At 39.7% G+C, this 25,469-nt stretch overlaps 1 protein-coding gene across 1 annotated transcript in view; it reads right to left on the minus strand.

The window, feature by feature from the left end:
* SLC25A16 (solute carrier family 25 member 16) overlaps positions 1-25,469 on the minus strand; it is a 48,495-nt gene that overhangs the window by 13,238 nt on the left and 9,788 nt on the right. Inside the window, exons 3-4 of the mRNA XM_059397559.1 lie at positions 24,099-24,232; positions 22,477-22,540 (exon numbers count right to left, since the gene is read on the minus strand). Coding sequence (XP_059253542.1) covers positions 22,477-22,540; positions 24,099-24,232 — 198 coding nt within the window. The remainder of the gene's footprint in view (positions 1-22,476; positions 22,541-24,098; positions 24,233-25,469) is intronic.

Genomic DNA, 25,469 nt, shown 5'->3' on the forward strand with positions numbered 1-25,469 from the left:
TAGCCGCTGCCTTCGGCTCAGGTCATGATCTCAGGGTCCTGGGATCGAGTCCCGAATCGGGCTCTCTGCTCAGCAGGGAGCCTGCTTCCTTCTCTCTCTCTCTGCCTGCCTCTCAGTGTACCTGTAATTTCTCTCTGTCAAATAAATAAATAAAATCTTAAAAAAAAAAAAAGATTTTATTTATTTACTTGTCAGAGAGAGAGAGAGAGCGAGCACATGCAGACAGAATGGCAGGAAGAGACAGAGAGAGAAGCAGGCTCCCTACTAAGTAAGGAGCCCGATGTGGGACTCGATCCCAGGAACGCTGGGATCATGACCTGAGCTGAAGGCAGCCGCTTAACCAACTGAGCCACCCAGGCGTACCAATTTTTTAATTAAATCATGTGTTTTTAAAATAAGTATTACTTTTTTAAAATTTTAATTCCAGTACAGTTAACATAGTGTTAGTTTAGGGTATACAATAATAGTTTCAACAACTCTATACATTCTTAGGAGCTAGAGAATATTCTCTAGCTCTATGTATGTTGTTGCAAATGACAAGATTTCATTCATTTTTTATGCCTAAAATAATATTCCAGTGTGTGTATGTATGTCTCACATCTTCTTTATCCATGCTTCTATTGATGGATACTTGGACTGCTTCCATAATTTGGCTTTTTTAAATAATGCTGCAATAATCATGAGAGTGCATACATCCTTTGGAATTAATATTTTTGTATTCTTTGGGTAAATATGCAGTAGTGGAATTACTGGATCATATGGTAATTCTACTTCTAATTATTTGAGGAACTTCTATACTGTCTTCAACCAGTTTGTGTTCCCACCAACAGTGCACGAGGGTTCCTGTATCTCCATAGCCTTGCCGATACTGTTTCTTGAGTTGTTTTAGCCATTCTGGTCAAAGTGTGAGGTGATATCTCATTGTGGTTTTGATTTGCATTTCTCTGATGATGAGTGATGTTGAGGATCTTATGCGTCCATTGGCCATCTGCATATCTTCTTTGGAGAAATGTCTGTTCATGTCTTCTGTCCATTTTTTAATTGGATTATTTGGTTTTTTTTTTTATGTTGGGTTGTATCAGTTCTTTATATATTTTGGATACTAATGTTTTATTGGATATATCATTTGCAAATGTCTTCACCCATTCGGTAAGTTGTCTTTCAGTTTTTTGATAGTTTACTATGCAGAGCTTTTTAATTATTATTATTTTTTAAACTTTTTAAAAGATTTTATTTATTATTTGAGAGAGAGAGAGTGAGAGACAGCACGAGCAGAGTGAACAGCAGAGAGAGCAGCAGAGGGAGAAGGAGAAGCAGGCTCTCCACCAAGCAGGGAGCCCCATGCAAGGCTGGATCCCAGGACCCTGGGATCATGACCTAGGGGAAGGTAGATACTCAACCAATTGAGTCACCCAAGCGCCCGAATTTATGTGAAGTAATGTAATTTAATTTTAAATACGAGCAATACTTTAGATCAAAATTAGCCTAATGATGGTCAGAACAGGTTTGACTGTGGAAGAAAAGGCTGATTTATGATTAGCATATCTGTGGTATAGCTGTGACATTTTAATCCTTACATATTTAGTTTGCCCATACAATAAAGACTATGTGCCAAGCACACCACATCAGGTGCCTTACAAATACCACCTCTAATACATGCCAAACACCACCAATAATCCTACAAGGTAGAAGATGGATATTATATTTTTTAAGATTTTATTTATTTATTTGACAGACAGAGATCACAAGTAGGCAGAGAGGCAGGCAGAGGGGGGTGGGGGGAGCAGGCTCCCTGCTCAGCAGAGAGCCCCATTTGGGGCTCGATCCCAGGACCCTGGGATCATGACCTGAGCTGAAGGCAGAGGCTTTAACCCACTGAGCCACCCAGGTACCTGAAGATGGATATTATTATTACTGCTTTACAAATTCAGAATACTGAGGTTCAAATCAGTTAAGTAATTGACCAAATTCATAGTTTTCTGTATCAAAGAATAGGATTCAAAACAAAGTTTTCTGGCTCATCCCATGACATATGTTGCTTTCTTGTAATTTTGTTTTATTATTCAACATTTGCTTAGTGATTTTTAAACTTAATTTTTTATTTCAGAAATTCTAGTTGTCTTCTTACTTGCTTTAGGTGGCTTAACATGAAATAGCTGAATTTACAAAGTGGCAAATGATAAATTGGTAGAAAATGAGTGCATTCAGAAATCAGAAATGGAAAACAGGGCATTAGCTTAAAAGTTGCACAACCATGAGTCAGAAAAGTAATTGGCAAGAACTTAAGTCAGACTGAGGAATGGGCATAACCTAATTGTACGTCAGAGAATGGCAAAAAATAACACCAACGATTACTGGAATGCTAAACTTGTGATCTAGTTTCACAATATTTTAGCCATCTTTTTTTTTTTAAGATTTTTATTTATTTGACAGAGAGAGAGAGATCACAAATAGGCAGAGAGACAGGCAGAGAGAGGGGGAAGTAGGCTCCCTGCTGAGCAGAGAGCCCGATGTGGGACTCAATCCCAAGACCCTGAGATCATGATCTGAGCCAAAGGCACAGGCTTAACCCACTGAGCCACCCAGGCACCCCTATTTTAGCCATGTTTTCATATATTTCTTTTAAATTAAAAAGAAAAAAAATCAATCTAATCTTCCTAAAGAAAAACAAAACCTGTTAATATCTGTTAAGAAAAAACAACGAGCGTTGTGGGGGGCAGCACCTGGATGGCTCAGTTGGTTAAGCAGTTAAGCAGTTAAGCAGTTATTAAGCAATTAAATGTCTGCCTTCAGCTCAGGTCATGACCCAGGGCCCTCAGCTGGAGGCCCCTGTCAGGCTCTCTGCTCAGTGGGAATGTGGTTCTCCCTTTCTCTGCTGCTTGTACTGCCTGTACTTTCTGTCAAATAATAAATAAATTTAAAAACAAAAAAGAAAAACCCTTTAAAAAAAACAACATCAGGGGGTGCCTGGATGGCTCAGTTGGTTAAGTATCTGCCTTCAGCTCAGGTCATTATCCTAGCATCCTGGGATGGAGCCCCACATGGGGTTCTCTGCTCAGCAAGGCGTCTGCTTCTCCCTCTCTCCCTCTGCCCACTCATGCTTCCTTTTCTCTCTCCATCTCTGAAATAGCTAATAAAATTGGGGAGCCTGGGTGGCTCAGCCGGTTAAGCATCTGCCTTCAGCTCAGATCATGATCTCCGGGTCCTGGGATTGAGCCCTGCATCGGGCTCCCTGCTCAGCAGGGAGTCTGTGTATCCCTCTCTCTCTGGGGTTCCCCCTGCTTATGAGCTCTCTCTCTGTGTCAAATAAATAAAATCTTTAAAAATAATAATAAATAATAATAAAATATTTTTTAAAAAAGAAACAACAGGCCCAAAATGGAGTCACTTGCGCTAAGCTCATATCACCAGACCAACTCTTAATACTTAACCTAAATGCAATTTCAACCTTCTCCAGGAACGTGCCCACTCTTTCTTTATCTCTTCCCCGTTCTGGTTATAAAAGTCTTCCAGCCCACATTTCTACTTGCTAGATGGGATGCTGCCCAATGATGAGTTGCTGAAAAAGCCAACCTGATCTTCAAATTTTCTCAGTTGAATGTTGTTACACAGGGATATAAAAATCACCAAGTTTTGTTATTGTTTTTCAATATTCCTGAAAATAACTTAATGATTTCAATGTAATTTTAAGCCCTGGAATGTAAGCAGAGAATTCTTAATAATTTTGCACTCTGAAATCCTGAAAACTAATTAGTGACTTTAAATGTTTACTTATTTTTGGAATGAAAGGGAGGTAAGAAATATTCTTCTGATAATCATATTTTACCCTTCACTCTAAGTATAAAACTATGAAGCCCTCTACAGGGCTAGATGTAGACTTCTACAAATCCTAACTATGGAAAAAGATTATGATGTCTTACATTGTTCAAACTAAAAATAATATTACAGTGTAAAATAAGTTTGAGGATATCCAACTAAGTTCTGATTTTCCTCACAATGACTATATTTTCCTCACAAGGTTTTCAAAATACCAAAACTCCCTGCTTTGCTGGGGACGTACGCAGGGGTATAGTCTACCTGTCAAGTAATCTAGCACTAGCATTATTTTCTTGGTTTGAACTTTTCTTATTTCAACTAATCTATTTTTAATTTTTAAACTATTTATTTTTTACTTATGATCAAAATTGATCAAATCATCAAAAGAACTTATAAGTATGGACTCTAGAGTGAGCCTGATTGAGTTCAAATTAGACTCTACCTCTAACTAGCTGTGTGACCTTGAGCAAACTACTTAACCTGGGTGTCAACTTCAGAATCTATGAGGGTTTTTATGAAGTTTAAGTGAGTTAATATATGGTTAATATATGTAAATAAATGCTGAATATAATTCCCAACATAAACTAAATATTATATTTAATGTTAGCTGTTATTATTCTCCCAGTCTTTTTCAAGCTATTCTTTTTTTAAAATATTTATTTATTTATTTATTTATTTATTTTTAAAGATTTTATTTATTTAAGATTTTATTTATTTATTTGACAGAGAGAGATCACAAGTAGGCAGAGAAGCAGGCAGAGAGGGGGAAGCAGGCTCCCCGCTGAGCAGAGAGCCTGATGCGGACTCGATCCCAGGACCCTGAGATCATGACCTGAGCCAAAGGCAGAGGCTTTAACCCACTGAGCCACCTAGGTGCCCCGCTATTCATCTTTTCATTCCTTTCTTTTGTGAACCAAATCATTTGTCTGCTCTTTTTACCTGAATTCTTTCATTCTTAATCACTTCCTGCACATCAAGAATTCAAATAAAAAAAGTTTTTTTAATAATATAAAAAGAGGGGTGCCTGGGTGGCTCAGTGGGTTAAAGCCTCTGCCTTTGGCTCAGGTCATGATCTCAGGGTCCTGGGATCAAGCCCCACATCGGGCTCTCTGCTCAGCAGGGAGCCTACTTCCCTCTCTCTCTCTCTCTCTCTGCCTGCCTCTCTGCCTACTTGTGATCTCTGTCTGTCAATAAAATAAAATAAATAAAATTTTGAAGAAAAAAATAATAATATAAAAAGAAAAAGAAAAAGAAACAATGAGAGGACTACTGAAGAAGAATATGTAATAAAGTGGGAAGTCAGCTTGACTGCTGGTAATCAGACTGACATATATATCAGTCATCCACATGGTGACTGGGGTTTTTCAATTCATAAACACAGTGTCTCCCATTTTGACCTTTTTTCTATACTCACTTATCTCTTCATTACTATTCTTTTTTTTTTTTTAAGATTTTATTTATATATTTGACAGACAGAGATCACAAGTAGGCAGAGAGGCAGGCTGAAAGAGAGAGAGGAAGAAGCAGGCTCCCTGCCGAGCAAAGAGCCCGATGTGGGACTCAGTCCCAGGATCCTGGGATCATGACCTGGGCTGGAGGCAGAGGCCCAACCCACTGAGCCACCCAGGCGCCCCCTTCCTTACTATTCTAACTAGCACTGCTTTTCAGAGAGGCCAAAAAATTACAATTAAGGGAAATCAGAAACTACCTACCTCTGATAGTGGTGGTGATATTTTTCTTCTTCCCCCATTTTACAACCACAATCCAATACAGAAACCAGTATATCTTCACCTACCAGGAAGCACAAGACTCAATCAAGTTGAGATGTGCCTGCAATTTTTGTGTATGTGCAAAACTTCTCTTTCTCTCCCTTAGTCAAGAAACTGAGGACTTGGGGTGCCTGGGTGGGTCAGTGGGTTAAAGCCTCTGCCGTCGGCTCAGGTCATGATCCCAGGGTCCTGGGATCGAGCCCCGCATCGGGTTCTCTGCTCAGTGGGGAGCCTGCTTCCTCCTCTCTCTCTGCCTGTTTCTCTGCCTACTTGTGATCTCCGTCTGTCAAATGAATAAATAAAATCTTTAAAAAAGAAAAAAAAAAGAAAGAAACTGAGGACTTAATGATGAATCCAGTCTGACTGACTGCTTTTTCCCTAGATTCTTACCCTCTCATTGTCTCCATAGTATAGAATCCAGGAATTGTGATAACCAAAAACATACTTCAATCAGCAGTTAGATTTTGCTGATTTGCAAAGCTTTGAAGAGCTCAACACTACCTCATAATCACTGTATAAAACACAAAAATCCTATGATTGCAAATTATATTTGTAACCATGATACTAAAGAAAGATAATTCTTGGTCATTAAAACTTCAGAGATTATATTCTGAAAATATGACAAATATGAATTTTTTTAAATATGAATTTTTTATTCTGCTCCAGCAAGAAGCATAAAGAACTTCTTAACAAAGGAACTAACACTATAAGGCAGAGGCAGTAGAGGGAAGATGAAAGAGGACTTCAACCACCCCCATTGGGACCTCAGTCTGTACTTTCTAATTGCTTAAGTTCTTTCCAGCTTATCTCTTAACTCAGGCAAAAGACCAAGTGGGCAGAGCATCCTGTGAGCATCCCTCAAGCAATAACAACGGCCCTGAGCCAGTGAGACCCCGTGGGACCGACATCACAACAATGATCGACCTAACCTTTACTGCCCACCTGCATGTATTCACCGACCTTTGTCCACAATTTCCTTATATCAACCTAGAAGTATTTTCAGCCCTTCAAGACAGTCTTTGAGATGTTAGTCCACTGTATTCCGGGTAATGGCGTCACAGAAATAAATTCCTTTCTTGTTCTACTGCCATCCCCTCCTCTACCTCTGGATTTTATCCACAGCACGTCACCTAGTCTGTCTGGGAACCCTGAAACCTGTTTCATTTCGAGGACTTTCTTTCTCAGCTGCCCAGAACTGGCACCAACTGTCTTAAGTGCATTTGGTGAAACAGAGAAATGAATCAGAAGTAGCAGGCCCTAGAAATTTGGCTCCTGGTAAGTTACCCCCAATAAATGCCTACTGGACTCTATACTTCTTTAGTTCCCTGCTATTGGGTTCTTTCGAACCATCTATCAGGTTTTCATAACCTATTTGTTTAGGCTTGCATAGCTTGGAGTTGTGGCAGAGGCCACTGAAATTTGTGAGGGTACTGATGGAAAGAGGAACAATGAGAAGTAAACAGGAAGCTAGGGTACATATTTGGCAGGATCTCTGTTGGAATGTGTACCTATGTCAGTATATACCAGATGAGAAGTAATATTTCTATACCCTTTCAAAGCCTCCTAGAGATAATATTGGCTGACTGATCTACTGATATTCTAAAAACACCACCTGGCCTATGTATATGTTAAGCTCAGAGGAAAGATGGCCACTGAATGGCTCTCTTGAATTCCTTCCTCCCATTTGGTTGCCTCCAAATAGGGGGTTTTGGTTTGGTTTTCTTAGCTTTGTCTAGGAAGCCACCTGGTTCAGCTGGTGAAGCTCTGAATTTTGGGGAGAACAAAAAACTAAGAAGCCATTTGGTTCATTCAGTCAGTGAAACCCCTGACTTGTGGGGGAAGAATGAATACTAATGGAGGTACTCTTGGTTTCGTTTAGTTATCATTTTGTTCCTTCTGTGTTCATTCTGAACTTTCACCTAGGGATATAGGGAATACGCCTTCTGCTCCTGAAGAAAGTCCATTAGGACATATTTTGAACAAATGGTTCAGAGGGCTGAAAAACAGCCAGAGAAAAAAAGCCTGGCTTGGCAAAAGGAAAGACAGGAGACAGAGATAAAGGAATGTTAGTCCAAACTTGCAGTCTGGCTCTGGCCTTGCCAATGGCTCCCCAACACCTCGGCCTCGGCCTCCCTCTCCTCCGGCTCCTGCACTACCACTGGCTAGCCAGCTCCTGTACCATCCTCAGCACCTCCAACACTATGGGCTCCTGCTCCTCCTACCCTTGCCATCAAGGAGCAAATGGCACCCCAAGCTGTTTGGCTACTTCTTCATGAGGTTCAAACTGAAGCACCTCCCAAATCAACACAAAGAGGCCCAGAGGTTCCCCTGGACTTAAACCACCCAGTTCAGATTTCCTCACTGGAGCCCCAGGTAAAACTGACAGCGGGGAACAAAACTGATTTTTTGGAGGACGTGCAACATACTCAGTATCAAAGCTAACTCAAGATAGTTGGTTTAATTAAAATAAACGTGTCTTTAGAGTTATCAGTATTAAATATAAACTTTTATTCTATCAAGGTTTACTAAAATGTCAAATAAATTCATGTTATCTCTGTTGCAATTTGTCAGCAAAAAGATGACTTAAAATGAAGATCAATTTTGTCTATCTCAAAATTTTCATAAGTAATTGTTAAGGACGAGTAGACCGAATAAATAAAATGGTACAAGGATGAGAATACACTTTTGTTGAGCGAAAAGAACATAATTTTGTCCTACAATGAGGCTGTCCTATAAGAGACAATAAATTTCTCTTATTTAGAGAAAGAAAGCTTATGACTAAATCTGAATGTATAAAGGAAGCTGTAAGTATGTGAAGTAGAATTCTTGGAAAAGAATTTTAAGCATGTTCAGAACTGACTAAGATTGGAATGAATGAGTTTCTTTGTTTCTTTGGTTGGGGGGATAGGAGGGTGAGGTGGGGAGGAGACAACAGGAGAAGGAAAGAGAATCTCAAACTGGCTTCACGCCCAACACAGAGCTGGATGCAGGGCTAAATTCACAACCCTGAGATCATGACCTGAGCTGAAATCAAGAGTTGGAAGCTCAACCAACTGAGTCACACAGGCACCCCATGGAATAAAAGCGTTTTATTTTTTATTTTTAAAAAATATTTTATTGGGGCTCCTGAGTGGCTCAGTGGGTTGAGCGTCTGCCTTTGGCTGGGGTCATAATCTCAGGGTCCTGGGATCAAGCCCATCGGGCTCTCTGCTCAGCGGGAAGCTTGCTTCCGCCCCTCTCTCTGACTGCCTCTCTGCCTACTAATGATTTCTGTCAAATAAATAAATAAAAATCTTTTTTAAAATAAATAAATAAAAAATAGGGGCGCCTGGGTGGCTCAGTGGGTTAAGCCACTGCCTTCGGCTCAGGTCATGATCTCAGGGTCCTGGGATCGAGTCCCGCATCGGGCTCTCTGCTCAGCAGGGAGCCTGCTTCCTCCTCTCTCTCTCTCTGCCTGCCTCTCTGCCTACTTGTGATCTCTCTCTGTCAAATAAATAAATAAAATCTTAAAAATAAATAAAGAAAGAAAGAAAGTATATTGGTAGGGGTGCCTACCTGGCTCAGAGAGTAAATTCTGTGACTCTTGATCTCAGGGTTGTGAGCTCAAGCCCCATGTTGGGAATAGAGCTTCCTTTACAAAAGTAAATAAATAAGAATAAAAATAAAGTGTACTCATTAAAAAAATAAAAGTACATTGGTGTAAAACTGAGATTTGGCTTTTTTCTCTGTTAAAAACACAAAGTTCTGTGGTGCCTGGGTGGCTCAGTAGCTTAAGTAAATGCCTTCAGCTCAGGTCATGATCCCAGGGTCCTAGGATTGAGCCCCATGTCAGGCTCCCTGCTCAGCAGAAAGCCTGCTTCACCCTCCCCCTCTGCTTGCTGCTCTGCCTACTTGTACTCTCTCTGAGAGTCTCTCTGTCAAATAAAGAAATAAAATCTTCCAAAAAAAAAAAAAAAGAGAGAGAGAGAAATAAAGTTTTCTTAGATTGTTGGTCTGGTCTTGATAAGAAATTATTTAAAAAAAAAAAAAAGTGTTTTCCTTTCCTTTATCTGACCAGAAAAACCAGTTTCTATATTTTGTCATGATCAGGTCTTTGATTACTTAACAAAGTTAAAACTTGGTACGCCTGGGTGGCTCAGTTGGTTAAGCAGCTGCCTTCGGCTCAGGTCATGATCCCAGCGTCCTGGGATCGAGTCCCACATTGGGCTCCTTGCTCGGCAGGGAGCCTGCTTCTCCCTCTGCCTCTGTCTGCCTGTGCTCGCTCACTCTCTCTCCCTCTATCCCTGACAAATAAATAAATAAAATCTTAAAAAAAAAAAAAAAGTTAAAACTTCCTCAATATTAAAGGAACTAAGTTTTGCCAATAACTATACAACCTTCTATAGAATCTTTTATTGCCACCTTAGTTAAACAGATAATTAAAATTTTAGTTTTATAACAACCTATAATCTTGTTAAGGCAACTACTTTAAAACCTTCTGAGGTTTTGGGGTGTCTGGCTGGTTCAGTTGGAGGCAGGATTGGGAGCTCAAGCCACACATTGAATGTAGAGATTACTTAATCCCAGGATTGGGAGGGAGTTCCTGGGATTGGGAATTCAAGCTGCACATTGAATGCAGAGATTACTTAAATTTTAAAAAAGTGGGGGGAGGCCTGGGTGACACAGTCAGTAAGCGTCCAACTTTTAGCTTTCGCTCAGATCATGATCTCAGGGTTGTGACACTGAGCCCCACATCGGGCTTTGCACTCAGCAGAGTCTGTTTAGGATTCTCTCCCACTCTTTCTGCCCCTCCTACTCATGCTCACACTCACTCTCTCTCTCAAATAAATAAATAAATTCTTTAAAAAAACCCAAACAAACGAACATCTGAGGTTTTTAACAAACTTCCCAAGATTCAAATTCTAAATGAAGGTGTTTTATCTAATTGGGCTTATTTATTCGGCATGTTGGGTTACAGGGGAAGCGCTGTCAAACAAATGGTGATAACCTTCTTAGGTTACATTGTATGAGTAAATGCTATAAGTGTTCCAGAAGTTATATGAAATTTCTAAAGTTTTAAGATGTCCTGGTATAAGGTCATCACTTGACATTCTAGTTACTGAAATGTTGTGTCACAGAAGTAACTGCATTTCCTTGTCAACTGCGCTCTAATGAACTGTCATCCAGTATTTCACCAGGTCCATCTTTTACTCTTAGATAAAAGATTTCATTTATTTATTTGAGGGAGAGAGAGTACAAGCAGGGGGTGGGGCAGAGAGAGGGAGAAGCAGACTCCCATTTGAGCAGGGAGCCTAATGTGGGGCTCAATCCCAGGACTCCGGGATCATGATCTGAGCTGAAGGCAGACGCTGAACCGACTGAGCTACCCAGACACCCCTAGTCTTTTGCTATTTATAGTTATTGTTCTGATGCTCTTGAAAACATGTTTGATTTTCAAGGAGATTCATGAAAAGGACTTTCTGGCAAATACAGGTTTCTGACATCTTTGAAATCATAAAACTAAACTGGGTAAGAATTTCCAGCACTAATGGAAAAGCTACATTCAATCAGAACAAGAATTAGTAACAGGGACTAAATGAATTGAGAAAGATGATCATAGTCTTATCTATAACTCTTCTTCGAAACATAGCTGTTTCTGTTTGCTTCTCCAGATTTAAAGAAAAATTTTCTCTCAAAATATCTGACTTACAGAAATATGATAAAATATTCCTTTGTGAACAAATTGAAACATTTATCTTTACTGCCTACCTGAATCCTCCAAAATTCACAAGCTTTCATTGAGTATTCTTTCTTTTAAGGCAATGAAGAATCTGTTCTCCTTGTAACAGGACACCATTGGAAACATTGATTACTTTGTCAAGACTTTGACTGGAAGGTCATATTTAGAGAAAGACATGCATAGACTCGGATATGACCAGTTTTAAAGAACTAAGGTTGACTTAATGGAGCCATTGGAGCCCCATGGAAATGCTGACCTGATCTTGCTAACAAAGTTCCCAGCAAACTTACCTGGTGAGTAAAGAAGGTCACTCCCTGGCAGATGCAGGAAACTCGGGCTATTTGGGGGAACTTGAGAAGAATTCACTTAAATTTACAGGTACTGTAGGCAAATATGATCACAAGAATTTGGCTTGGCTTCTGGCCTTGCAAGGTTACTAAAAGTTCAGTCTACAATTCCTTGTAGGGGTGCCTGGCTGGCTCAGTTGGAATAGCATGCAACTCTTCATCTCAGGGTTGTGAGTTCGAGCTCCAAGATGGATGCAGAGATTACATAAATAAATACATAAATAAGTAAACAACATTTTACATACACACACACACACACACATACACACACAAATAAAATAAAATTTCCTTATACAAAGTTCCAGCAAAGCAGATTTTTTTTTTAAAGATTTTATTTATTTATTTGACAGAGAGAAATCACAAATAGATGGAGAGGCAGGCAGAGAGAGAGAGGGAAGCAGGCTCCCTGCCGAGCAGAGAGCCCGATGCGGGACTCGATCCCAGGACCCTGAGATCATGACCTGAGCTGAAGGCAGCAGCTTAACCCACTGAGCCACCCAGGCACCCCCAGCAAAGCAGATTTAAAAGGACTAATACGGTCACAATCGCTGTTCTTGCTGTGCTTACATAAATAATTAGGCCAAGTTTGTTAAAACTGGACTTGTTTTACAAACAAATTGGTCTTCATTTGGTTATCTTTGATGAAAATAGGGGGGATTTTAAAGAGAAAAATTATGTTTCAATAACACACCTTTGAGCATGTTAGACTCCAGTTCTGATTAATTTTCCTTGAATGCTGTTGTTTGCCTAAGCTAGACATTTTGAGGTAAATGTCAGAAAAACTGCCGCAATAGCCCATGTATAGACAATCTTCATGCCTATTACTCTGTGAGAGTAATAAAAGGACCCCATGGACATAGAATTATTTGAACAGCTGGACAATGGGATGAACTCCCAAACAACTTTGTTTTGTTTTGGGGTTTTTTTTTATTTTTTATTTTTTTTTAAAGATTTTATTTATTTATTTGACAGAGAATAATCACAAGTAGACGGAGAGGCAGGCAGAGAGAGAGGAAGGGAAGCAGGCTCCCTGCTGAGCAGAGAGCCCGATGCGGGACTCGATCCCAGGACCCTGAGATCACGACCCAAGCCAAAGGCAGCGGTTCAACCCACTGAGCCACCCAGGCGCCCCCAACCCCAACAACTTTGTAATTCAACTATCACCTTGACCGATTTTGTATGACTGGGATGGCAAAACTGATCCTTAAAGCCAGAGCAGGAGCACGTGGGTGGCACAATAGGTTAAGCGTCCAACTCTGGTTTCTGCTCAGGTCATAATCTCAGAGTCATGAGATCGAGCCCTACCTCAGGCTCTGTGCTTTGCATGGAGTCTGCTTGGGATTCTCTCTCCTTCTCCTTCTGCCACTCATGCTCTTTCTAAAATATATAAATGAATCTTTAAAAAAAAAATAAATATAAAATAAAAGCCAGAGCATATTCCACTCCATGGGGTTAGCTATGGAGTTATGGAAACAGTGGATGGCCCCACCTTTATTATAACTGGATTGGACAGTGCACTGAGGAACGCCCATATCTCCTGGGATGAGTCACCTCCCACTTGCCAGCAATTCTTCCTAATTAGGATAATGTTAAAGCTCGACATCAGGCAAAGAGGAGTTCTTGGTGATTTTATCCCTTAGCCATATTTGTCCCACGAGTCATCTCTATTGATGAAGAATTATAAAGAGAAGCTTTAGCTGGGGATACAGCAGCCACTCTTAAACAGACCTGGAATGGAGTCACCTTCTGAAATGATGAAACCACATGGATTCAAAATGTGGTCCTCCAAGGAGCACCTGGGCGGCTCAGTCAGTTAAGTGTCTGCCTTCGACTCAGGTCATGATCTCAGGGTCCTGGGATTAAGCCGCATGTTAGGCTCCCTGCGCAGTGGGAAGATTGCTTATACTTCTCTCTGCCCTCCCCCACCACTTGTGTGCATGTGTGTGCTCTCTCTCTAATAAAATCTTTTTAAAAAATAGTTAAAAAAAAAAAGTGGTCCTCAAAACCTGAATGGCCCTTGATATCTTGATTGCAGCCCAAGGAGGCACCTGTGCTTTCATTAAAAGTGTTTATATTCCTTGGGGTGCCTGGGTGGCTCAGTGGGTTAAGCCTCTGCCTTGGGCTCAGGTCATGATCTCAGGGTCCTGAGATGGAGCCCTGCACTGGGCTCTCTACTCACCAGGTAGCCTGCTTCTCCCTCTTTCTCTGCCTGCCTCTCTGCATACTTGTGCTCTCTCTATCAATAAATATAAAAATCTTAAAAAAAAAAAGTGTTTAAAAAAAAAAAAAAAGTGTTTATATTCCAAATCACTTTAAAGATTTAACTAAAGCCTGGGATACCTGGGTGGCTCAGTCGATTAAGCGTCTGCCTTAGGCTCAGGTCATGATCCCAAGATCCTGGGATTAAGTACGGCATCGGGCTCCCTGCTTAGCGGGGAGACTGCTTCTCCCTCTGCCTACCACTCCTCTGCTTGGGCTCTCTATCTCTCTGTCTCCAACAAATAAATAAATAAAACCTTTTAAAGAAATAATGTAACTAAAGCCAGGAAAGATGTAAACAAAACATCACTGCTATAGGTGCCCTAGCTCTAGATCCTTTTAACAACTGGCTAAATTTGATTCCTCCCAAATGGAAATATACCCTGCTAAGCACTGCTATATTTCTTGTTCTTTTTCTTTTTAGTTGTTAAAATTTGACTTTTTTCATTTGTCAAACAGGAACCTGTGCCACTCGAACAAGCTTAGAGATGCTCTTACTGTCTATTTCAGGAGGGACTTAAGAAATGAAGCTCTCGGGGTGCGTGGGTGGCTCAGTGGGTCAAAGCCTCTGCCTTCGGCTCAGGTCATGATCCCAGGGTCCTGGGATTGAGCCCCACATCAGGCTCTCTGCTCAGCGGGGAGCCTGCTTCCCCTCTCTCTCTGCCTGCTTTTCTGCTTACTTGTAACCTCTGTCTGTCAAATAAATAAATAAAATCTTTAAAAAGAAAAAAAAAAAAGCTCTCCTACACTGTCAGAGTCACAGAGTCATTCCAAAATTCCTACACTGTCTCCCTCAGTAGGAAATAGGTACAGAAGAAATGACTGTCATGCCTTTTTCCTTCCATAGAAAAGGAATGGTGTTTTGGTGTTGGGGATTTGAAAAGACTTCAACTACTTCCATTTTGACCTCAGTTTGTGCTTTCTCATTGTTTAAGTTCTCCTTTCCAGCTTATCTCTTAACTCAGGCAAAAGACACTGCAAGCAAACATCCCACGATGGGTAGAAAACCACCCCTCAAGCAATGACAAGTGCCTTGACACCAGCATGACCCAGCATGACTGATGCCAAGACAATTACTGACCGGACCTTTAATGCCCACCTGCATGTACTTACTGACCTTTGTTCCACATTTTCCTTATATAAACCTAGAAGTATTTTCACCACTTCAGAGTGGTCTTTGAGACATTAGTCCATTGTCTTCTGGGTGACGGTTACTGAAATAAATTTCTTTCCCGATGGTCACTGAAATAAATTTCTTTCCTGTTTCACCACCACCCAGTCTCTGTTCTTTGGATTTTATCAGTGGCAAGTGGCCAAACCTGGTCTGTTTGGGACCCATGGAACCAGGTGCTCTTGAACCCCTGCCCCAGTTTCAAAGAGAGGAATAGATATTAGAAATTGGATAATAAAGGATTGAAGCAAAGGAGCATATACAGACTCTCATCAATTAATCTCCTTCCTCCCCAACTTCTCAATTAATATGGAAGGAGATTTTAGTTTTCAAAGATGGCTTCCCTCCCTAGCTCACTACCTTCCTTCCCATCTGAGGCTACCACAGTAGGAGTAGCATCCAGACTTCATGTACACATCCAAAGAGATCAAAGTTCAATGAAGAAAAATGCATGGACTAGAAATGAATACTTCAGACAAAGAAGGGCTCTATGCATCATATTTACAAAGGATAAGCCATGAAGTTAAAGAAATTGGTCTAGAGTAGATGTCCAAGAAAGTTTAATTCTACTGTATTCTGTATTTTGGAACTACATCATTGCTTCAAGCCTGATGATTAAGGTTCAGTTGTAAATAACTAATAACCTATCATTATGTGCAACCTCTGAATCTTAGACAGACTTCTAGGGAGAAATAATTCAACTATGACATTCAGGAGCCACATCTGCGGTCATTATTATCCAAAAGGAGTAATCACGTGTGACTGCAAATACCTTTAGTACAATAGTCTCCTGTGGAAATCAGATGTTTCAGTAAATGCATGATGTTAAGTCAAAGAGCCAAAGGGGTAGAAAGCAGAGGTCTGAACATCATGCCCATCCCAAACACAGATTAGGCCTCAAATACATTAACTAAAGAAAGTAAGTTCTGAAATCAAGAGTTGTACTACCATCTCAGAAGAGCAATTTCTCCAAAAATATAGGAAGCATCTTGCCTCTGGACTTGGGATAAGGGCTCAAGGAGGAATACCATTCTCTTTAAAATATTAAGGTCTGGGGGTGCCTGGGTGGCTCAGTGGGTTAAGCCGCTGCCTTCGGCTCACGTCATGATCTCAGGGTCCTGGGATCGAGTCCCGCATCGGGCTCTCTGCTCAACGGGGAGCCTGCTTCCTCCTCTCTCTCTCTGCCTCTCTGCCTACTTGTAATCTCTCTCTGTCAAATAAATAAATAAAATCTTAAAAAAAATAAAAATTAAAAAATAAAATAAATAAAATATTAAGGTCTGGAAAAAGTGCCTCCAAGTCTCCTTGAGATTCTCAAAACTACAGTGTGCAATCTGTCCTAATAATAACAACCTGTTCTAATAAAAACCTAATAACAGCACCATACATCCATTCTCACTCCTGACATCCAGCCTCTGTCCTGATTGGTTGCTACACATGCTATCCTGATTGTTAAATATTTTGAATATAAAAAAAATATTTTGAATATCACCTTTATTTAAACTAAAATTTTCCCTGTGTTACAAATGAGACAAAAAAAGGAACAAGTAATTCAGGTGGCTGGCTCAAGACCATGTAACAAGTCACTGGCATAGGAGATTTAATAACATCCTCTAATATTTAAGGAGGACCTCTGATCTTTTTTTTTTTTTTTAAGATTTTATTTATTTGAGAGAGAGCGAGAGTGAGAGAGCACAAGTAGGGGGAGTGGCAGAGAAAGCAGCAGAAGCCGGCTCCCTCCTGAGCAGGGAAGCCATACACAGGGTTTGATCCCAGGATCCGGAGATCATGACCTGGGCCGAAGGAAGTCGATTAAGTGACTGAGACACCCAGGTGCCCCAGGAGAATTTAAGATCTTTCAGAATATTTTCAAAGCAATTCTTTGACCTTCAGAACAATTCAGAAAGAGAGAGTTGGACAAACACAAGCTCCACATTAACAAATGGAATGCGAATTATGGAAAGTTTAAATGATCTGCCCATGGTCAATATAACGTAAGTATTAGAGGCCAGCCAGATCCTGGATCCAGGATCCTGGAAGTGTTCTGAACATTTGACCTCCTAACCTTGAGCCAAAACACCAAACTGGAATAGACCGGAGAAGGCAGCAAACAGAACTCAGCTTACAACTTCTAGTTTCTAACTCTTCCCTCTTTTTTCTCTAACCCATCACTCTTAGTTCAATAAGAACTGGCAGAGCAAGATTGATTTCAAACAACTGAAACATACAGAAGGAAAGAAGACTCTTCTTAAATACAAACCTTGATTCTCAGTCCCTAGTTTTTCCTTTTTCTGGTTGACTCATGTACAATCCTCATGTACTGGATTTTAATTGTAAGATGAGGGACATGCTGAAGTTCAAAAAGCTTTAAAATAAGCTCAGTTGAAATGTGAAAAACACACCACTTTTTATCTTGGCAAATATAAAAATTTCCAAACTTACATTCAAAGGCCACCAAAGGTACAGGAGCAAAGATACCTGATATAAAGAAACTAGAACATTCAATCCAACTATTTACAATCATAGGAACAAAATATAAACTGTAATTACTCAAACATGGTAATAAAATATAATCATTAAATAATGGAAGCACTAGTCTTATGTGTAATTGCTAGCATTTTAAAAAACTTTTTTCTCTAGGGGTGCCTGGGTGGCTCAGTGGGTTAAAGCCTCTGCCTTCCGCTCAGGTCATGATCCCAGGGTCCTGGGATTGAGTCCCGCATGGGGCTCTCTGCTTGGTGGGGAGGGAGCCTGCTTCTCTCTCTCTCTGCCAGTCTTTATGCCTACTTGTGATATCTCTCTCTCTCTCTCAAATAAATAAAATCTTTAAAAAAAAACGTTTTTTCTCTAAAAATTAAAATTTATAATCAAAGTTCCTTTTAGTTATTATTATTTTCTAATATGTACTGAAAACATGATGTTAACATGTCTTTCATTTCAGAAAAATGAAACTAGAAATACCCTTTGAATGAATAATGCTATTCAATAATCAAATGCTGTGAAAAGGCAGCAACACAAAGTCTTCAGGATTTAACTCATATTCATAATCCAACTTAATCTTTCTTACAAGCTTCAAAGAAAAACTTTTGATCAGTCACTTGTAAAGCTGAATATAAAAGACAGAAAATTTAAAAAGTGACGTATAATAGTATACATCATATGTTGTAATTTAGGGGCACCAGAGTGGCTCAGTTGGTTAAGCGTCGGCCTTCAGCTCAGGTCTGGATCTCAGGGTCCTGGCACAGAGCTCCACATCGGGCTCCCCGTTCAGAGGGCAGTCTGCTTCTCTCTCTCCCTCTCCCTTTCCCCCTCTCCTTGCTTGTGCTCTCTTCCTCTCAAATAAATAGAATTCTCTAAAAAATTTTCATAATGTAGAATCTTATTAAAATTTCTCTTCCATAAAATGAAGACAATCATAGAATTTTCCACACCGTATTTTTCTGTGGACTACATGTCAAGTGCCTTAAGATTACATGTCAAGTGCTCAGGTCTATATATGATTCATAGCAAGTAATCAATACTTGTTAGCTAATGTTACTAACTAGCACGATCATGCCAGTATAACATACTGAAACATTTCTATACCAGTTGGCCAAAGGCTGTTGTTCCAACTCTAACATCCCTACCATGGCTCTGGTAGCCCTCTAGGCCTACCAAAACTCCCACCACCATTATCACCACATACTACTCATGTATCAATCACTAACAAGTTAACTGGAGGCTTTCAGAACCAGTCCTATTTATTAGGACCTCTATAGTTGTATTGTTAAATATTTTCAATATTATTCCTGGTTATTTTTACTACTTACTGAACTTGGATCAGCCATCAAGGAGTCAAGAAAAGCTAAATAAGGGGCACCTGGGTGGCCCAGTGGGTTAAGCCTCTGCCTTCAGCTCAGATCATGATCCCATGTCCTGGGATCGAGCCCCGCATCGGGCTTTCTGTTCAGCAGGGAGCCTGCTTCCCTCTCTCTCTCTCTGCCTGCCTCTCTGCCTACTTGTGATCTCTGTCAAATAAATAAGTAAAATCTTAAAAGAAAAGAAAAAGAAAAGCTAAATAAACATTGGATAAGGCAAAACCATAAATGAGGACTATATAGGTAGAACAATAAGGCTGAAGAGTCACCGGTTTCAGTCAGAAGTTGTATCTAGAAAGTCTCTAAGACCTGTCATCCAAGAACAAGAATGTCATCCCAATAACCAGGAAGGTAGATGATTATCTATAGCCATAGTGTCCCCAATATCTATCCAATATCTATTCCTTTTGGAACCTACATGCTCAAAACATCTGTCTCTACTACTCTCCCCAACCACACCACACATGTATATCTCAAGGGTTTTAGATATTCTGACACATGGAATTTTTTTACTAGTCCTTTATAGCTACATATTTAAATGACCTTCTGGTCTGATAAAACTACAATTAAAAACTTTGTTGCTAAATATCATTGTATACATCTTCACTTTCTCTCTTAAATAAAATTACTGAGGGGGGATATGGGGTAACTGGGTGATAGGCATTATGGAGGGCACATGATGTAATGAGCACTGGGTATGTAATGAGGACTGGTAAATCACTGAAGTCTACCTCTGAAACTAATAACTCACTGTATGCTAATTAAATTGAAATACATTGAAATTAAATTTAAGAGTAAATAAAAATAACATTACTGAACTTAGTATATGACAGAGGTGGTACTTAAAGTAAAAATAAAAGGTAAGTTATTGAGTAAGTACTGTTGGCATCAGTGACTAGCCATTTGGAGAAAAATTTTATTCAATCCCTACTTCATTCTTTATATAAAAATAAACATTAAAAAATCAACATAAAAAAATCATCAATATAAAAAAAGTTTTAAGAATAAATAAACTTGGGGCGCCTCAGTGGCTCAGCGGGTTAAGCCTCTGCCTTCAGCCTGGGTCATGATCTCAGGGTCGTGGGATCAAGCCCTGCATCGGGCTCTCTGCGTGGCAGAGAGCCTGCTTCCCACCACCCCCCGCCACCCCTCACCACCTTCCTCTCTGCCTACTTGTGATCTCTATCAAATAAATAAAATCTAAAAAAAAAGAGAGAGAGAGAGAAATAATAATACAAAATTCTGGGGTGCCTGGGTGGCTCAGTGGGTTAAAGCCTCTGCCTTCCGCTCAGGTCATGGTCCCAGGGTCCTGGGATCAAGCCCTACATCCTGCTCTCTGCTCAGCAGGACACCTGCTTCCTCCTCTCTCTCTCTGCCTGCCTCTCTGCCTATGTGAGATCTCTGCTTGTCAAATAAATAAATTTTTTAAAAAATCTTTTTTTTTTAAAGATTTTTTTATTTATTTGACAGACAGAAATCACAAGTAGACAGAGAGAGAGGAAGAAGCAGGTTCTCCGCTGAGCAGAGAGCCCGACTCGGGGCTCGATCCCAGGACTCTGGGATCATGACCTGAGCTGAAGGCAGAGGCTTTAACCCACTGAGCCACCCAGGCACCCCTAAAAAAATCTTTAAAAAAAATAAAAAATAAAAAATATTGAGGCCATAGCATAACCCAACTTCTACTGGTGTGGAAATGCAGGTGTGTGGATGTGTGTGAGGATTTTGGATAATGTTCCCTAAAAAAAATTACGAGGTTAAAAGACAAATCTAAAACTGATATATAAATTATTAGTAATATTTGACAGGAAAAAAACAATGTCCTAATTCCCAAATTCATAAAAATAATTTTTTATAGTTTTTAAGCAAAAATGAGTATTTAAAAAATAGAAACAACTCAGGCAGAAAATGAAAGAAACATAAATGGTCAATACACATTGGAAAGCTGATCAACCTTACTCATAATTAGTTACTAAATATTAAAAATTTGGTAAGACCCAGTATAGGTATGGTATGTACGGGAAAATTTCATTGAAAGCATTATGAAGATCAGCTTGGCAATGCCTATCAAATTTTCAATGCACATATCCCTTGATAAAGTAATTTCCCTTGCCAAAATACATTCTACAAATAAAATAACACAAGTAGGAGCGCCTGGGTGGCTCAGTGGGTTAAGCCTCTGCCTTCAGCTCAGGTCGTGATCCTGGGGTCCTGGGATAGAGCCCCAAATGGGGCTCTCTGCTTGGCAGGGAGCCTGCTTCCTCCTCTCTCTCTGCCTGCTTCTCTGACTACTTGTGATCTCTTGTCCGTCAAATAAATAAATACAATCTTTAAAAAAAAATACTAACACAAGTATTACTTATGAAAAAAACCTGAAAATATTCCAAATGCCAGTCAATAGGAGATTGGATTAAATAAATCACAATACATTCATAGATTAGAATATAACATCAGATCTTTAAAAATAATAAGAAAGATCTATGTATTGATATAGAAAAGTCTTGAGATTACTGTAAAAGAAATGTTCTGGGCACCTGGGTTGCTCAGTTGATTAAGCATCTACCTTTGGCTCAGGTCATGATCCCAGAGTCCTGGAATCAAGCCCCGCATTTGGCTCCCTGCTCAGTGAGAAGCCTGCTTCTCCCTTCCCTACTCCCCCAGCCTGTATTCCCTCTTTCACTGTCTCTCTCTCTCAAATAAATAAATAATTTTTTTAAAAAAAAGCATATATAAGAAACTGCTAATAGATTGCTTCTAGGAAGTGGAACCATTTTATTTGTATAGGAGCATGTATTATTATTATTATTATTACAGTCATTATTTTTTTCAATGTTTGAAAAAAAAAATAAACATTTCCAGAAGTAGAATTGTCAAAGGGAATGTACATTGTTCACGTGGTTGTATATTTAAATTTCCTTACCTTTTCCTTTATTTATTTATTTTTTTAAAGATTTTATTCATTTGACAGAGAGAGAGAGAACACAAGCAGGTGGAGTGGGGGTTGGGGTTTGGAAGCAGGCTTCCCGCTGAGCAGGGAGCCCGATGTGGAGCTCAATCCCATGACCCCGGGATCATGACTACAGATGAAGCCAGACGCTCAACGACTGAGTGAGCCACCTAGCAGCCCCTCTTTACCTTTTTGTGCTGTAAAAAAATTTTTTATTAGTTTGGATATTAATTCTTTCTTTTATAATTGAGTGTAGGAAGAGGACAAATGTGTGCTACTTAATGTCACAAATATTACCTAAGCCAAATTAAGCATTTTAGTAGAAAATTAATTTGTCAGAAATAAAATACACCCAGGCACTTGGGTGGCTCAGTTGGTTAAGCAACTGCCTTTGACTCAGGTCATGATCCCAGAGCCCTAGGATCAAGTTCTGCATGGGCTCCCTGCTCAGCAGGAAGTCTGCTTCTGCTTCTCTGTCTCACTCTCCCCCACCCCTGCTGTGTTCTCTCTCTCAAATAAAAAAACTATTTTAAAAAAAAATAAATAAAAAGAAAGAGAAAAGAAGAAAGAAAGAAAATACATCCCTCCTCTTACCTGCCATGGATCCAGCCATTAATCTGTGCACATGACCAGAAACTCCCAGCTTTGTAGTAATTAACTAGAAATCAAAAACATCAAATTAAATGGAATATTTTTTTTTAAAGATTTTATTTATTTATTTGTCAGAGATAGAGCGCGAGCGAAAGCGAGCACAGGCAGACAGAGTGGAAGGCAGAGTCAGAGGGAGAAGCAGGCTCCCTGTGGAGCAAGGAGCCCGATGTGGGACTCGATCCCAGGACGCTGGGATCATGACCTGAGCCGAAGGCAGCTGCTTAACCAACTGAGCCACCCAGGCGTCCCTAAATGGAATATTTTTAAGTACTTCTCATTTTGCTGTTTCATAATAAAATCCATTATGAAATCCACTAAGAAGGAAATTAGTGTTAAACATAAGTAAAATGAGCGCAAGTGTATAAAGGTGAGCAGAGTTACAGCACCTGGTGAGCAGCTCAGGTATTTCCTTCGTAGCCTTCTGCTCGAGATCTGCACATTTACAGTCCTAACTTAGAATTGCCAAACACACTACATTGAACATTGATGACCACATTTACTTAAAGAGTGAGTGGCAGTAGTACAAATAAAATACTAGTACAGGCAATGAAGTCTTGATATACTGATGACATCAGTTCTGACTGATGAGCTTTAAAATGTTGTTCCCATTCTATTGCTTACATTTCTTTTGAAGATACTCTATGAAATTTCACATACTTCACCATTTTCTGTGTTAAGATGTTTGAGAAGATAAACTTTCAGTCCAACAGAGAAGAGAAAGTCAATGAGTAGGATGGGAAATTCTAACTGATAAGCATTACTCAAAACCGAACTTTCACCATAGGATTTCACTATTTTGGGGGGCATGGGTCACTCAGTGGGTTAAAGCCTCTGCCTCCAGTTCAGGTCATGATCCCAGAGTCCTGGGATCGAGCCCCGAGTCGGGCTCTCTGCTCAGCGGAGAGCCTGCTTCCCCTTCTCTATCTCTCTGCCTGCCTCTTTGCCTACTTATGATCTCTGTCAAATAAATAAATAAAATCTTTAAAAAAAAAAAAAAAAAAGGACTTCACTATTTTATTTAGTAAGAAAATCCAAAGCCACAATGTTCCTTTCCTACAATCGAGAAACAAAAGGCACATTAGAAAGCTATTAATATTTAATGGATTTATTAACAACTTAGAGTATATTCTGGCTCTTCTTCATAAGTGTGTACATAAACAATTTGCTCAAAAATGGGACGCCTGGGTGGCTCAGTTGGTTAAGCAGCTGCCTTCGGCTCAGGTCATGATCCCAGCATCCTGGGATCGAGTCCCGCATCAGGCTCCTTGCTCAGTGGGGAGCCTGCTTCTCCCTCTGCCTCTGCCTGCCACTCTGTCTGCCTGTGCTCACTCTAAGAAATAAATAAGTAAAATCTTAAAAAAAAAAAAAAAAAGACTAACAATTCCAGAATAGATAACTCCAAAACTAAGTTATATTTTAAAATTTAAACTACCACAAGTCTTTATCCTTCAAAAAGCCATTACTTTACCCATTCACTCAAAGTAACATTAAAGGCCAAAGTAAATGCCTTGTCAACTAAGTATGATATTCAAGGACACAAAAAGGAAAGATAAAAGCTCAAGTACCGTTTTATAATGCTCAAATGCCATAAACTGGATTGCACCATAGGGAAATATTCGAATCATCATTGCACCATTCCCTTTATATAATCCAAGGTATCCCTCCTTCTGGGGAACAGCACGCAATGCAGAAAATACTCCTATATTTAGAAAAACATTTAGAAGAAAAATACTATTAAAACAGAGAAAACTAAATTCAAATTTTCATGATAATCATAGAAAAGATTACTATGCCATCATTCATGATATACTTCTGTGTGAGGAATTACATGAACAGTAATATATGTTTAGCAGTTAAACCTACTTAAGGTACATAAGTCCAAATTATACAAAAATATCTCATGTAAAAATACAAAACATATTTTAGCAAAAACATAAAAACCCCCAGCCATACATTATAGTAAATTATATTACAATTATCACAAATTATGTTAACTTACAGCAATCTAAAAAATATTAACAGAAATATATTCAAGGACCAGATAACTGCATTGCAGGTGATTAACTCTGAAAGGATAAAGGAAGATTTCCCAGACTGACCTAGATACATGTGTGGTTTGTTTACATAAGGGAATTGCTAAATAAAAGAAACAATTTTTATTTTTAAAAAAGATTGTATTTATTTATTTGAGAGAGAAAACACACTAGAGACAGAGTAAGCATGAGTGGGGGTCAGAGAGAGTGGGAGAAGCAGTCTCCCCACTGAGCAGGGAGCATGACACAGGGCTCGATCCCAAGACCCTGGGATCATGACCTGAGCTGAAGGTAGATGCCCAACTAACTGAGCCACCCAGGTGCCCCAAAGAAACAAATTTTAAAAATTATTAAAACTATTTAAATTTGGGGGAAACTTTCCATTAGAACACTTTAATAAGGAAGATGATAAAGGCCTGAGTTCTAATCTTACATATTAATATATTATTTATTCTACTAATGTCAGTCACTACTCTTATTTGCAGCACAGACTTCTCATAAACAAATCACAGGGCACCTGAGTGGCTCAATGGGTTAAGCCTCTGCCTTGGCTCAGGTCATGATTTCAGGGTCTTGGGATCAAGCCCCACATCAGGCTCTCTGCTCAGTAGGGAGCCTGCTTCTCCCTCTCTCTCTGCCTGCCTCTCTGCCTACTTGTGATCTCTATCTATCAAATATATAAAATAAATATTTAAAAAAAAAAAAAAAACAGGGGCACCTGGGTGGTTAAAGCCTCTGCCTTTGGCTCAGGTCATGATCCCAGTGTCCTGGGATCGAGCCCCGAATCCGCATCCGGCTCTCTGCTCGGCAGGGAGCCTGCTTCCTCCTCTCTCTCTGCCTGCCTCTCTGCCTACTTGTGATATCTCTCTGTCAAATAAATAAATAAAACCTTAAAAAAAAAAA

The sequence above is a fragment of the Mustela nigripes genome, chromosome 4, assembly GCF_022355385.1.
Source record: "Mustela nigripes isolate SB6536 chromosome 4, MUSNIG.SB6536, whole genome shotgun sequence".
Lineage (NCBI taxonomy): Eukaryota > Metazoa > Chordata > Mammalia > Carnivora > Mustelidae > Mustela > Mustela nigripes.